The sequence below is a fragment of the Muscardinus avellanarius genome, assembly GCF_963383645.1.
Source record: "Muscardinus avellanarius genome assembly, chromosome: 7".
Lineage (NCBI taxonomy): Eukaryota > Metazoa > Chordata > Mammalia > Rodentia > Gliridae > Muscardinus > Muscardinus avellanarius.
In genome coordinates, this window is record NC_137793.1 from 21,463,634 (window position 1) to 21,478,944 (window position 15,311).

General features: G+C 41.2%; 1 protein-coding gene across 1 annotated transcript in view; it reads left to right on the forward strand.

Moving 5' to 3' along the window:
* DOCK2 (dedicator of cytokinesis 2) overlaps positions 1-15,311 on the forward strand; it is a gene marked incomplete at both ends in the record, with an annotated part of 443,452 nt that overhangs the window by 22,830 nt on the left and 405,311 nt on the right. The window contains 4 exons of the mRNA XM_080699131.1: positions 835-918; positions 12,993-13,033; positions 14,167-14,222; positions 14,877-14,973. Coding sequence (XP_080555257.1) covers positions 835-918; positions 12,993-13,033; positions 14,167-14,222; positions 14,877-14,973 — 278 coding nt within the window. The remainder of the gene's footprint in view (positions 1-834; positions 919-12,992; positions 13,034-14,166; positions 14,223-14,876; positions 14,974-15,311) is intronic.

The window sequence follows — 15,311 nt, forward strand, 5'->3', positions numbered from 1 at the left end:
AGACCTGGACTCCACCCTCAAGAGACAAGTGATGCTAAGGAGAGCCTGAGTGCTGGAGTGCTTGGGTACATTCTTGTGTTCCAAGTCATGGCTGGAGTCTCTGACAGTACAGAGGGAGCTCTGGCTGTGCTCTTAGCCAACTTCTGCTCTGCAGCTACCAGTGAAATGTGGAATGTAAAGTGCATTCCTACAGTTAGGTACCCATCGGTGTGCTTCCAACCATTAGGAAACAGGGGACAGTGTGATCTGGAGAAGCAAGGGAGGGCCTTATGTAGGACTCTGGCCTGAAGGATTTACTTTGGTAAAAGCTGAGGAGCAAAGGTAGGCTAGAGTCGGGTAGGAAATGGATACAGCTTACTTAAACAATGGAGTCTGTGTGGCCATGGGGTAGTGGAAAGACTGACATTTTAAGTTATTGTCACCAGAATGGAGTAATTAGGGAGCAGAAAGCAGGCCATCTTAGAGACTGGAAGCCAGATGCTCATTTTCCTGGTGACTTTGGCCAAATTGCTTAACCTCTTATTCTTTGTTTTCCTCGTCTGGGATCATAGTTCCTGCCTCAGAGGGTTGCTTGAGTTGAGATGAGAAGACACATGAGCATGTACCTGGTGCACTGCCAGAGTTCCATCATCTGTAGATGATACAAACAACCTCCCCGCCACTCAGGATGCAGAGGAGCATCTGTGCTGGGGAGAGGGCAGGTGCCGTCCATGAGAGGAAGCCTTTAGGAGCCAGGCTGGTCTGGATTTGCAGCTATGGCAGGCAGTGGGTTTCTGCTTGGAGAGCTAAGGCACCAAGAGGTATTACCTGACTTTTCTCTTTTCCATTTTACAGCCATTTACAACTTCCAAGGCAGTGGAGCCCTCCAGCTCACTCTACAGATTGGTGATGTGGTGCGAATACAGGAGACCTGCGGAGGTGAGTCGCTGCCAGCTGTCCCAGAGAGGCCGGGGTACTGGACTGTGGACTCTGAGTACATACCTGGCCTGCCTGTGTGATCTGTTTAACCACATCCTGCCCATGTTAGCACAGTCATCCCTGCACATCAGTGGGTTCCACACCTACAGGTCAACCAATTGTAGATGGAAAAACTGCTAAACAAAATAGCATCTGTACTGAACATGTCCATTTACTGTTTTCCTACAGACGCACCCCTATAGTACTATTTATGTAACACTTTCCTTGAATGAGGTATTACAAGTGATCTAGAAATGATTTAAGGTCTGTGGGAAGAAGTGCTCAGGTTATGCACAAATCCTTTGCCATCGTATACGGGACTTTAGCATCAGTGGGTTTTAGTATCTATGGGACATCTCGAAGCCAGTCTTTCCAGGATACTGAGGGATGGCTGAAATTAGAGTTTATTATACAAAAATGCTCTATTGCTTTAGGAATTTTTGTTTCACAAAGAAGGCCTGACTGAGTGGGTTGATATTTGTTATCGTTTCCACTTGCCACAGCCATGGGACTCTCTGGGTCCCTTCTAGATCTGCTTCTTCATGAGTATCAATACTATTGTGAAGGAAAGTAAGCATTATTTGGATTTGGAAGGGAGCCATAAGGCCCACTCCCCTCATCAAGCTGGGAGCCCTGAGCTGGGCAAGGTGGCTCCTCTTTCTTTCCATAGAGATGCCACCTACTGGTAAGCCAAGTGTCTATTAACTATATCCACCCATGGTGGTGGTGGTAAGGAGTGCTTAAGATTTGCACAAAAGCTGAGGGTCTTTGACTTATGAACCATGCAGTTGAAACTTAACATGCCACCTGATGAGCTTAATATTGTGAGCATGAGCTGGGTATTGAAACTGAATGAGCTTGCTAGTGTGTCCCCTGTGATCAACAAGGCTTTTCCAACCCTCACTGCTCAGCAGAACCACCCAGTTCCATGTGAAGCCTGCCCATTTCTCACACTGTAGGCAGGGTACATTTTGGTCCTTTCCACAAAAAAGGTACTGTGCTCAGTTCTTTATAGCTCATAATCCCATTTACTTCTCAGATCAACCCACAAAAAAGGTAGAATTATTTCTAGGGCTGCAGTAGCTAGATACAGCTTCCCAGGCATCAAGTACCCAGTGCTGGAGAAAGAGAAGGTACCACGCAGGGGGCTTACTACACAGCCTTCCCAGCACCTCTTCTCTGATCTGTCGCCCTAGACTTCAGGGCCCACATGACTGCAACAAGTCACCTTGGTTTGTGTTGGAATGCCTTTATTTTTTCTTTGGTTCAAGTTTTTCATTTTTAATTCAATTTGTTAGTCTTATTTTAATGTATCCTATAAGAAAGCAATCATAGTACCATGCTAAAAATATCTCCCTACAGGTATATTGATTTGCTAAGTAGCTGCTAATTTATGAATATTTTGAAAATACAATGTTTAGAAGTCTGCTAGAATCATTCTAGCTATCTGGGGAACTGGTATGCAAATATTTAGGACTTCTTGTTCATCCTCTCATTTTTGCCTTTATAAAGTTTTCAAACACGTGTTTCTGGGAAACTAAGGTCTCCCTGGGCCTTGGAATGCTAAAGGAAATAGAGCCACAGAGGGGCCTGACAGAATGGGTGCTGTCTGCTTTTTAGTTGGGAGTTCTGCCTATGACCTGATTGGAAAAATGCCTCTTTCCAAAATACTTAAAAATGTGAAAACTGTAGTGTTGGTAAAAAAAAAAAAAAAAAAAAAAAAAAAAAAACTAGTCAAAATGGCATAGTTGATAGAACATGGGTGTGATCATAAAATCCTTTTGTAGAAACCCACTTGAAAAACAGTTCAGACAATGAGAGATGAACCAAAATAAAAGAATATACGATTGAAAAGCTGTGATAAAAGGAAATGGTGGTGAACACTGGGTCCACATGAATCAGTTTATAAAAGTTGATATAAAATGTTAGCATATTTATGGCTGCCCAAAAAGAATGTTGTTAGGAGCCAGACCAATGAAAACGAAATCTATTAAAATTGAAAACTAGGAAAGAAGAGACGAGAGGTAATTCTAGAGAGTTGATCAATATTAGAAACAAAATGTGATTTTCTTTAGAAAACGTAATCACTCTAATCTTTTAATGTTCAGTATAACTATTTTTATTTTAGATAAGTATTTTAGGGCATCCTTTTAGTGATGAGGAAGCATTTAATTGAAGAGTATAGCATTTTCTTCAATTTCACTTGATTTCTTCTTCTGTTAGATAGAAGACTAAATTTGAGACTTTTAATCTGCATAGTATATATTTTACTCACTCATCTATCATTCTCTCCATATAAATATAAATGAAATGTTGAGTGGAATCTTTTTCTGCTTAATTTGATCCAAGATAATTCATTTTTGCCATTTACACTTATACTTTTCTGCTTAGTTTAAAATATTTGTAATAGCACTTCAAAATTTTAGACAAAAGGATAAGGTCTTGCTGAGTATGGTGGTGCACGCTTCTAATCCCAGCATTCAGGAGGCTGAGACAGGAGGATTGAGGTTCACGGACAGCCTCAGCTACTTAGCGAGGCCCTCCTCAACTTAGTGAGACCCTGTTTCAAAATAAAGAATAAAAGAAAATAGGGCAGGGGGTGTAGCTCGGAGGTAGAATGCCCTGGGTTCCATCCCTAGACCCACGGAACAAAAAAAAGATAAGGTCCTGAAAATTTGAATCAAATATATATCCTCAGTCATCAGCAATGATTAATTATTGGTGATTGGAATGTAAATGGTTATTTTATTCTTTGTGCTTTTCAATAGTCTTAAAATCTTCTCTACCATCTTCCTTCCCACCCCAAGCTTCTACTACCAGCTAAGTGGTCTTGACTGGGTAGCTTTAGGCTTTTCATTTGTCAAATGGGCTATGGTCACCTTGCTTTGGGGTTTGTTATGGGCATCAAATGAGAATCAAATGAGAAAAAGTAAAGAAGCTGTCTAGTACTATGCCTGGCTCATAGAAAGTGTTGTGTGTATGTTAATTCCACTCTTCCTTTTATTAGGTAGAGCTACATAGAGACTGGCCGGTATACATCTATAATATAGCTCAGCTAACCTGGAATCTGGTTACCTGAGTGCCCTTCATTGCCTAATACCATGGCTTGAATATACCTTCTCTGTGATGATTAGGCTTTAGAATGTCCGCCCAGCCCTCACAGAAACAGGGTAGTAATACTGGAAGTGTGGCTTGGTTGCAATCTCAGCAGTGATTTGGTTTCATCACAATGAATTTATCTGGGTGTTAACCTAGGCAGAGAGGGTGTGGCTGTAGGAAGTGGGTCCCTGGGGTGTGATCTTGATGATTATATATGGTTCCTCCTTTCCTTGCTTGCTCTCTCTTGCTTCTAGCTTTTGTGATGTGAGATCAAAGCCGTACACTCTCCCTCTCGCCATTTTCTGCTGGTGCCATGTCCTAAGAGCCACAGTCCCTGTCCTCACATGGACTGAACCCAAAGTCCCTAAGAAAACTCAGCAAATAAACCTTCTTCCCTCTAAGTTATGTGGTCAGGTCTTTGGATCATATCAGTGAGGATGTTAACTAAGATATCCTTCTCCCAACTCAGGAAGGAGTCCAAAGTCTCTTGTTAATAGTGTTAATAGTGTTAACAGGTTGAAAGTTAAACCTGATTATGGTGGATATTTAGAACTGGGGTCTTTGGAAAATGATTAAAGTCATTAGGGTAGAGGATCCATGTTTGAATCCTGGTGGCTCTATAATGATGGAGGGGAGACCACACAGACAGGGATATATATATATATATATATATATATATATATATATATATATACATATACATATATATATATGTATATATATATGTATGTATATATATATATATATACATACATATATATGCCTCCATCATCATGTAATACAGCAGAAGGTGACCCTCCATACAGCCTGCATCATGCTATTTCGACTTTGAAGCTTCAATAGCATAGTCCAAATAACTCTTTTCTTTATAAATTTGCTTTTCTCAAGTATTTCATTATAGCAATGAAAACTGATTACTACACCTATGTCCTAAATTTACTCAGATAAAGAAGAAAACAAAATTTGACTTGAAACTTTATACATGAATAAATTTCATATAGTATAAAGATAACATATATGAAAATACAAACTCATATAGTTCGTAAGAGTACTCACAGAACGGTCCACAATTGGATCTTAGAATCCAAATGCTTATTTCTTTGTCTACATTACATTTATTAGGCTGTCTATTCTACCTAGAGGAGCATAGATATACTGTGTCTTGATTATGGGTATGGGAAGCACATGTGTTTATTGAGCAATAGGAAATTCTTGTGGGAGACACCCCCTCCATCACATCCTTTAGTCTTATTTTGTTAAAATCGTTCATGGTATTTAAGGCTTCAACCTCATGTTTAGTATAATGCTCACCTTCTTCTCTTTCCCAAGAGAAGCTGTGGGGGGAGAGTTTGGGTTCTCTCTTTTCAATTCTCTGCCTTTCCTACTCAGTTAAGCTCCAAGACAAGTCAGCCTACTGCACAAAAAGTGATACACCTTGGGAACGAGATGCGGATGCTGCTTACATTTTCCTGCACAGCTCCTGGGATGCAGCCATACTGTGCTCAGATGTGGCTTTGGGGTGGAGAACCTGTGCCATGCATTCTAAGGAAACAGTTCCCACTTCCAAAGACTTCTCTATCTATCTTATCTTCTGATCACACAGACCATGGTGGAGGATATTCCTTGGGGTAGCACCATTTGCATAGATTCTTCTTTACAAGTTCTTCTGAAGGACTGTATGCTCTGTGCTGTTAGCTTCCATTTTGAAATAACAGGTAGAGTTGCATTCTATCTACTGATGCGCATGCATATTGGGGCCATGGGACCTATCTTTTTGGGGAAAGAAATGGAATTTCTAGATAGAGGCACCAGAGGAGTTTGGAGATTTCACTAACAATTTCTATACTAACAACTACATGGAGGGTGAGCCTAACCCACCCATGTTCTTTGCTTTTAGGGTAAATGGGCAACATGATGAGCTCCTAACAGGGAATCTTTTTAAAGTGCCCATTTTCCAGGAGATGGTTCTTTGTTGGGCTTTGTTCGAGAGGCAGGTTGTGAAAAGGACCCCATTTTCTTGAGGGCTGCTGCTCCATTATGAATGTTTATAAGTGAAGGGCTCTTCCTTTCTCAAGGAGAATGAGGCTACAATGCCAGTAAAATTCCATTATGTCTCATTCACTTTGTTGTTACAGAAATATGTTGAAATCAATTAAAAGAACAATATTCCAAATCTCTAGGGTCTACAAACAAAACAGAAAATATGCCCAGTATTTTCCATATTAGAATTATTATTTTAATCAATTTGTTAAAAAAAAAGAAGGGATGTTATCTACCAATTTTTTAAAAATACCTACCTAATGTCAGACATTGGGCAAACTCTAAATTCTTCATTTGAGCCTGATGAGAGTCACCATTATGATTCCCATGTTATAGATGAGGGGACTGAGGCCCAAAGAAATGTAGTAACTCGTCAATGACCATGCAGACAGCAAGTTGCATATTTATTCAAATCAAGGCTTCATCTCCAGAGCACCTACTCCTTTTAGAAAATAAATTTTATCATGTATATTTCAGGTATACAATATAATTATGAGGTACCTATAGATAGTGAAATGGTTACTTTTGTGAAGTAAATTAAAACTTCCTCTATTCTCATCTATTTTTTGTTGTTGTTATTTTTGTGGCATACACAGCTAGTATCTAATCACTTAGCAGGAATCCCAAGTACAGTAAAATTTTGCTGACTATAGTCCTTACCTTGCACACTAAATCTGCGGATTGTTTATCCAACATATCTACTACTCTGTAACCTCTGACCCACCTCTTCACAATTTCTTACCCCCTGCTCTGCCCTTGGTAATCTCTATTTCATTCTCTATCTCTGTGTATATGACTTAGGAAAATTTCTCCCCCAAAATGAAATCATGCAATATACCTTTTTTTTTAAAAAAAATTAATGTCTTGCTTATTTCACATAGCATAATGTCATCCAGGTTCATCCATGTTGTGGCAAATGGCAGGCCTCCTTTAGGGCTGGGTAACACCCCATTGCATCTGAATGCCACAATTTCTTCCCTCTTCACCCAGGAATGAAGGCTTAGGTTGCTTCTGTAACTTGGCTATTATGAATAATACTGCAGTGAACACAGGACTTCGGACATCTTTACGGGGTGGTGATTTCATTCTCTTTGAGTATTTACCGAGAAGTGGTATTGCTGGGTCATATGGTAGTGATATTTACTTTCTTTAAGAATCACCTAAGTGTTTTCCATTACAGCTGAACCAACCTGCGTTCCAGCCAGCAGTGTATCAGCCTTTGCTTTTCTCCACATTCTCACCAACATTTATTATTTCATCCCCTTTTAGATAATAGTCATCCTCATCCCACTGCATGTGAGATGATATCTCATTGTAGTTTTGATTTGTTAATTAAATTTTTTTTGTAGTACTGGGTATTAAACCCAAGGACATTCTACCTTTGAGCTACCCCAGCTCTATCTTATTATTATTTTTTTTTATTTTGAAACAGGGTCTTGCTAGGTTGATGAGAGTCTTACTAGTTTCTGAGGGTATCCTCAAACTTGAGATCTTCTTGTCTCAGCCTCCCAAGTACTAAGATTATAGGCAGGCACCACCACAGCTGGCTCTCATTGTGCTTTTTTTCGTGTGGTACGGGGATTCCTGGAAACCCTTCTACCTCCGGGCTTCACTCCCAGACCTATTTTTATATTTTTTAAATTTGGAAACAGGGTCTCTAAAAGCAGCGAGGCTGGCTTCAAACCTGCGTGATCCTCCTGTCTCTGCCTCCTAAGCCCAGGGATTACAAGCGTGCGCCACCACGCCCGGCTCTCATTGTGCTTTTGATTTGCATTTCCCTGATGGTCAATGATATTGAACAACTTTTCATACAATTGTTTGTTACCTTTCTGTGTTCTCTGTAGATGTGTCTGTTTAGGTCTTTTGCTTATTTTCTTAATTGGGTTGTTTGCTTTTCTACTATTGAGTCATGTAAATAATTTATAACTTTTGAATATTAACACCTTATCAGATATATAGTTTTTCAGTACTTTTTTACCAATTTATTGGTTGCCATTTGATTTTGTTCATTATTTTCTTTGCTCGGTGGAAGATTTTTAGAGTTCACACTTTTAACTGCTGATAATGCCTAGCTTCTAGATGATCCTAATATTACTAACTGGGCATGGTGATGCATACCTGTAATCTCAGTGCTTAGGAGACTGAGACAAGGAGGAGCGGGTCTGAGGCCAGCCTCAGCATTGCCCTCAGCAACTTAGTGAAATCCTACTTTGAAAATAAAATATGAGCCTGGCGTGGTGGCGCACACTTGTAATCCCAGCATTTGGGAGGCTGAGGCCAGAGCATCGTGGTGGTTCGTGGACAGCCTCAGTTACTTAGTGAGGCCCTCTGCAACTCAATGAGACCGCTTTCAAAATAAAGAATAAAAAATAGGGCTGGGGGATGTAGCTCGGAGGTTGAATGCGCCTGGGTTCCATCCTCAGACCTGCCAAAAAAAAAAAAAAAAAAAAAAAAAATATATATATATATATATATATATATATATGGCTTTGCATGCAGCTCAGAGATAGGGTGACCCTGGGTTCAATCCCCAGCAGCATAAATAAATAAATAAATAAATAAATAAAGTAATTAAAATAAAAAATTAATAAAAATTATATATTTTAATATAGAGCAATATGAACATCCTCTCAGGTACTTACCACTTAGATAAGTGTTAATATTTTTGCCATTCTTGCTTCAGACTTTTTCTTAAGTAAAAATTTCAGATGCATTCACTTTTTGCCCTTCGGCTTTTTCATTCTTTCTCTTTCATCCATATGTGGGTAACATTTAGTATGAAATTGAAATGTTTTATTCCTCACCAAGGTTTTGTACCTTATTTTTTATATATACTTTCATACCTGTGTTTGAAAAAAATAGATTTTGCAACAATCCTGTGAGGAAGATGTCTTCTTACATTTTTTAAGTATTGGGGATTTTATCTCTGAGCTACACCTCCAGCCTTTTTATTTTTTATTTGAAAGAGCATTTTTCTAAATTGCTGAGGGTTTCACTAAGTTGCCAAGACTGGCTTTGAACCTGCAATCTTCCTGGCTCCACCTTCCAAGTATTGAGATTACTGGTGTGCACCACTGTTCTTGGCTTCTTTTCCTCATTTTACAGATGAAAACACTAAGACTTAAGTGGCATGGCAAATTATCGTGTTACCTAGAAATGGCAGAGGGAGGACTACATCTCTAGGTTTTGGAGTCTTCTTTGAGGTTTTGGATGTTTTGGAATATTTTTAATACCCCCCCCCAAGCTAGATTGAGAATTTGGGTGTATTTTGTGATGGTATTTTGGGTGTAGAAAGGTAGGACAACTTGAATAATTGCCACTTCCTAAATGTCCAAAAAGTTATTTAAAAATCCCCTTTTCTCATCTTCCTCCAGGATGCATGTCTTGGTCTGTTCAGGCTACTGTAACAGAATATTATAGACTGGGTGTCATAAAAAGCAGAAATTTATTTCTCCCAGTTCTGGAGCTGGAAAATCCAAGATTTTCCAGGAAGGTTACAGGTTCAAATCCAGTCTTGGCAACTTAGTGAGACCCTCAGAAATTTAGAAAAACTCTCTTTCAAATAAAAAATAATAAGGCTGGAGGTGTAGCTCAGAGGTAAAATCCCCAATACTTTAAAAATGTAAAAAGACATCTTCCTCACAGGATTGTTGCAAAAACTATTTTTTCAAACACAGTTATGAAAGTTATATATATATATCCATAGGAGGTATTGAATCTGGTGAAAGCCAGCTCCCTGTTTTGCAGATAGTGGTCTTGTTGTGCCTTACACAATGGAGAGCAGAAAGAGAGAGAGCAAGAGTGAGAATGCAAGCGCAGGCGCTCCTGTAAGCGCACTAATACCATCCAGCAGGGCTCCATACTCATGAGCTAGTCACCTCCCAAAGGCCTCACCTCCTAATACCATCACATTGGAGGCTAGGATTTTGACATAGGAATTTGGGAACAATACAAGCATTCAGACCACAGCAATGTACTTTATGAGTTTTATGTTAAAAAATTAGTGGTGGTCTTATGAAAAGGGTTAGCAAAATGTCTCGTGTTATTATTAAACTCAAAAGAGCGCTATGTTTTGGTAAGTCCCAGGACCTATCAAGGTGTTGTGCTATACTTGCATTTGACTAAGGTGTCATTTTTTTCCTGGAATTTCCCCCCAGGGGGCCACTGTTATCCATCTGGCTTTGAACCTGCAATCTTGGAGCACAATGAGAAATAGCTGACTGGTAACCAGATTAGGAAACTGACCTCAGGGGTCAGAGGTCAATGACTCTGCAGTGGTGGGGATGTCAGGCAAAGTCCTAAGAACAGTCCTGATGTACTGGTTGGATGTGTTAGGCCTGGGTTGGGTTCTGCTCAAGAACATGGGGCTCCCTCCCCCCTTGTTTAGCCTCAGTCTTGTCCTCTACCAAGTGGGCATGGGGATCAACCCTTCCCATGAAACATCACTGGGGAGCTATTTCTGAAAGTGCCTAGGCTAGCTTCATGTACTAGTTGGAATGCAATTGGAGCTGGTTGAATGCAAATCTGGAGCCCAAATGTGGATACTGGGGCAAGATCCAGCAGATTCCTCATCCAGGAATCTGCTGGATCAGGGTTGAGAGATAAAGCTTTTGATGATCAAGAAATCTGCCAACCATGCACAGGAACTGAGTCTCAAGGGTCAGAGAAGGCAAAGTCCTTGGACTCAGGAAGTCAAGGGATCCTGACAGGGGTCCCTGTCACAGAGATACAGATGTGGGCTTGAACTTGGGCTGTGACCTACTGGGACGCTGATTATTTTCTTGCTTGCTGCTCCATTTTGGTGGCCTTGGCCAAGTTAGTTCCAGGTAGTGCAACCAAAATCAGGTTATCTGGATTTTGCTCTGTCTCCATCAATGTGGCTGAATAGTTTTGAGAACTGGCTTTGGATTCACATATTCTTGGACTTGAGTCTTGGGTGTGTGATCTTGGTCCAGTATATCAACTAATGCAAATGTCAACTGCATCCAAAGAATGGGAATGATAATACCTAGTGCACAGTGTTGCTGTGAGGATTAAATGAAAGCATGCCTTTATAACATGTAGCATACAGCTTTGTGGGCTTTGAGCTAACTGGTACTACCAGGAAATTAACTGGTACTAAAGGGACATTTATACCTAGTACATATAGCTGGTACTAAAGGACATTTATACCTAGCTTGGGGAAGGAGTAGGATTGCAAATAGACCAGGTCATTGCATAGTGAATGCAGCGGGAGGTCATTGCTAGAATAAAATGCTTGAGTATAAAATTAAAAGCTGTGTGACTTATCAGCAAATTGCTTAATCTCTGTGTCTATTTTTATTTCCAAGATGGAAGTAGCCATAGTGTCTTCACAGCATTGTTGTGAATATTAATTTATAATTTGATAAAACAAAGCAGAAATCTTTAGTAGACTTTGCAGAACAGAGCACTTAGAAAATATTAGCATTGTTGTTAATTATTTTCAAACAACTAGAATTAGCTGAAAATAGAATCTGATGCTTCATGAGGATGAGTTTACATCCCTGGAAGTATTCAGATGAAAAGTGGCTTGGTGGGAACTTAGTCTGAGGGCTTCAGATGTTAAGATGAAGGAAATATCAGATGACCACCAAACTCTCCCTATAAGACAAAATCCACAGTTATTATGGCAGCTAATATTTAAACCCTGATGTTCTCATTTACTAGCTTTGTGACCCTGGGCACGTCATTAATTTCTCTGTGTCTCAGATAGACCACTCACCTGTAAAATGGGTCAATTTCAGTTCCTATCCCATACGATTGTTATGAAGATTAAAAGTGCCCAGTATGGTAATTTTATTACAAACTGTATACCGTTCCTCTCTAGCCTCCCTTCCGTTCTGTTTTTCCTCTCTCTGTCCTTTTCTTTGTTTTCTCTTTTCTCTCACTTTGTGTCACTCCAAATGGAAGCCCTGGTTCCCATTACGGTACAACTTCCTTTAGGTCCTGGCCCTCAAGCTGGCTCATGACTGAGAGGGATGACTTTGCATTTCAAGCTGTTTGTTTGGGATCCTGTGCATATGTCTGTTGAGATCGTATTTCAACAACAATCTGTCCACCCAGGAATGAAGGTCTGATAATGATGCACTTGGCAGATGCTTTTTATTTCCAACGATGACAAATGCCACTGCTTGGCTGTGCACGTGTCAACTCTAAGGCCAGGGACTCATTATCGTCATCAATACCGGCTACACTGAGGCTCATTTTGTCAGACAATCGCATGCCATTTGGTATTTGCTAACTGAATCATTTTTATATTCTTGCATAGAGAAGCAACTTTCAAAATGCCTATTCCTCTATCTGTCCATGAATTTACCTGTTTTGTAATGACTGACTTTGGCCCAAATCACATTTTAGACACTATTTACCACTGTTAGAATGGTCAATATTATTTTGGAATATTTGTAAAATTCTCTGAACCTTTCTGTGCCTCTAAGATAGGAGTTGAAAATGTGCACATGTCCAGAGGACCTGACGGGTGATAGAAATGAGGGAAGGAGCAGAGAGGCTGGTGGAAAGAGGCAACTGTTTCGACTTATGGCCAAGGCTTTCCACCTGCCATTTGCTGCCAGAGTCTCAGGGGCTCTGGCTAGCATCACCAGGGCTCCTGACTTTTCCAAAGAAAGAAAAACACACCTTTATATGAAACCCCTGTATCTTATTTTCCCCCTGCATCTTTAGATGTTGCTTTGAGATGCTGGCAGTCAATCCAATGGGCTTTTAGACTTTGATCTGTACCAAATGTCTAAAGCAGTTTACAGTAGTTTCCTGGCTGGTTAAAAATAAACAGACAAAAGCAAGACAAAACAAAATAAAAACTGCTGGCAACATATCTGTGAGAATAGATGACAGACTTGTTTATTTTCTTTTTGCAGACTGGTATAGAGGATACCTCATTAAGCATAAAATGCTGCAGGTAAGGTCACTTTGCTTTCATCTGGGACAATACTGGCTGTCTTGACAGACTCTGCCGCCCCGCCTGGGCAGTTCCCTCCAGGCCAGCATCGCTCTGCTCCTCAGCCAACTGTACGCGTTTCCTCCTCACTGCGCTTTGCTCTCTGACCTCTCTCTGACCTCCACACCCCTGCGCTTGCTAGGCCTCAGCTCCCTTCCTCTGTGGTGCCATCTTCTCCCTGTGACTTTCTCTGAATTGCCACTGGCTTCTGATTTCTCCCTCCCTCGAGTCTCTGTAGAATGGCGTGTTTTTATTTGAAGTGTATTTTCTACTGCCTTCCTTTGGCATTGCTTGGGGCATTTATTCTCCTCCTCCCCTGTGTGACACAGAAAGGCCAGGCCCTGTCTCCCCGAGGGCTCTCTGGTTTCTGCTTCACCCCACTCCATCATCTCTGCCAGAGCAGCACCTGCTTCGCCCATTTCATTTGCTCTCTCACGTCCCACACAGCGACTAAGGTCCCCAAGGTTCACGTTGGTTGAATTTATGAAAGAATTTCCAAGCAACTGAAAAAATTGTCTTGTTAACTGAGCAAGGTCTAATAGAAGCATCTTTTTCCTTCCCTGCCATGCCATATTAGGAGTCACTATTCTATTCATGTGGTCAAAGAACAAAGGCATTGATATAGGGAGAAGAGGCCTCATATCTGACCAACCCAAGCAAAACCAGAATCTCTTAGTTAAGGATCAGCTGCTCCGCGGCCTCCAGATCCTGGCTGTGAAGGGACACTGCTTTCCAGAAGTGGGGCAATGAGGGAAGAAGCAGAGCTCCTGTCTCACTTAAAATGGGGGCTTAGTTGGCTTTTCAAGTGACGCTTCCACATTGCCCATTGAAAGGATGAGCCTCCTAATGGGAGTGAGAGCATCCTTGGGATCTGAAGCTATCGTAGAATCTAAATCAAAAAGGTCTAAAACAATGGGTCTTGAGTATGCCCCTTGCTCTATCTGACTCTGGGATCCCTCCTTTAAACACCTATGGTTTTAAAAGCCACTAGTCAGGGGCTTCGAGGGTAAAACAAAAAACTCACAAAGATCCCCCTTCAAGGGTCAGTCATTTCTGTAGGGATATGTCTTTTCATTTTATTTTGTTTCCTACAGGGCATTTTTCCTAAGTCCTTTATCCACATCAAAGAAGTGACAGTCGAGAAAAAAAGGTATTTGCAGTCCTTTGCCACACTCGCCCCTCCACGGGACTCACGGTTGTCTTTGTCCTGTTGACTTTGAAAATCTGACTTGGCAGATGCGCAGGGCTCCACTACTCCAGTGCCTGAACTTGCTGTCTTTCCCTAGTGCCACAGGATGGAGAGCTAATCTGAACTGATTGGAGCTCAGATCTGACTCTGAGGGGAATTAGGGAGTGTGGAGAATCCAAAACCTTATTAAAGTGGATTAATCCCGAATAATGAGCAGAGGAGCCCATTCCAGTGATGGGGAACATTAAAAAGAAAGTCCCTGTAGCCGGGCATGGTGGCGCACGCTTGTAATCCCCGCGCTTGGGAGGCGGAGACAGGAGGATCGCGCAGGTTCAAAGCGAGCCGCGCTGCCTTAAGAGACCCTGTTTCCAAAAAAAAATATTAAAAAATAGGTCTGGGAGTGTAGCCCAGAGGTAGAAGGGCTCCCAGGAACACCAGTACCACACAAAAAAGGAAGTCCGTGTATTCACATTGGTGTGGCTATTGGAGCCAGTTACACCTGATGTCAACAAGGCCCCTCTCAGCAGCTGCAGCCCAATGAACATCTGCCCATTTTTTATCTCCTTAGCACCTGGATCTTAACTTCACCTTATTTTCTTTCCTTACCCTAAGTAGAAATATGGAGAACATCATTCCGGCAGAAATTCCCCTGGCACAAGAAGTGACGACGACGCTTTGGGAGTGGGGGAGCATTTGGAGACAGCTCTATGTGGTGAGATGTGGCCCTGCCCTTGTGACTGGAGATCCTTGTGACCTTTGGCTTGGTTTAAATTTGACATCTAGCCTTGAGCAGATGGACAGGCCAAGGTGGCTTTGTGACATAGCAGAGCACACATCATTATATGTGAGGCTATTACAGTTCAGGGGGGTTAAGTGACTTTCTCAAAGCCACATATTAGCTAGCAAGTGATGGGTCTGTTGTGATCCTTACATTTTGTTTTTGCGATCCTGGGGATAGAACCCAGGTCTTTGTGCATGCTAGGCAAGCTTACTACCACCAAGCTACATCTGCAGTACCTTATGTTTTTAAACCAGTGTAAAAATGGTTGA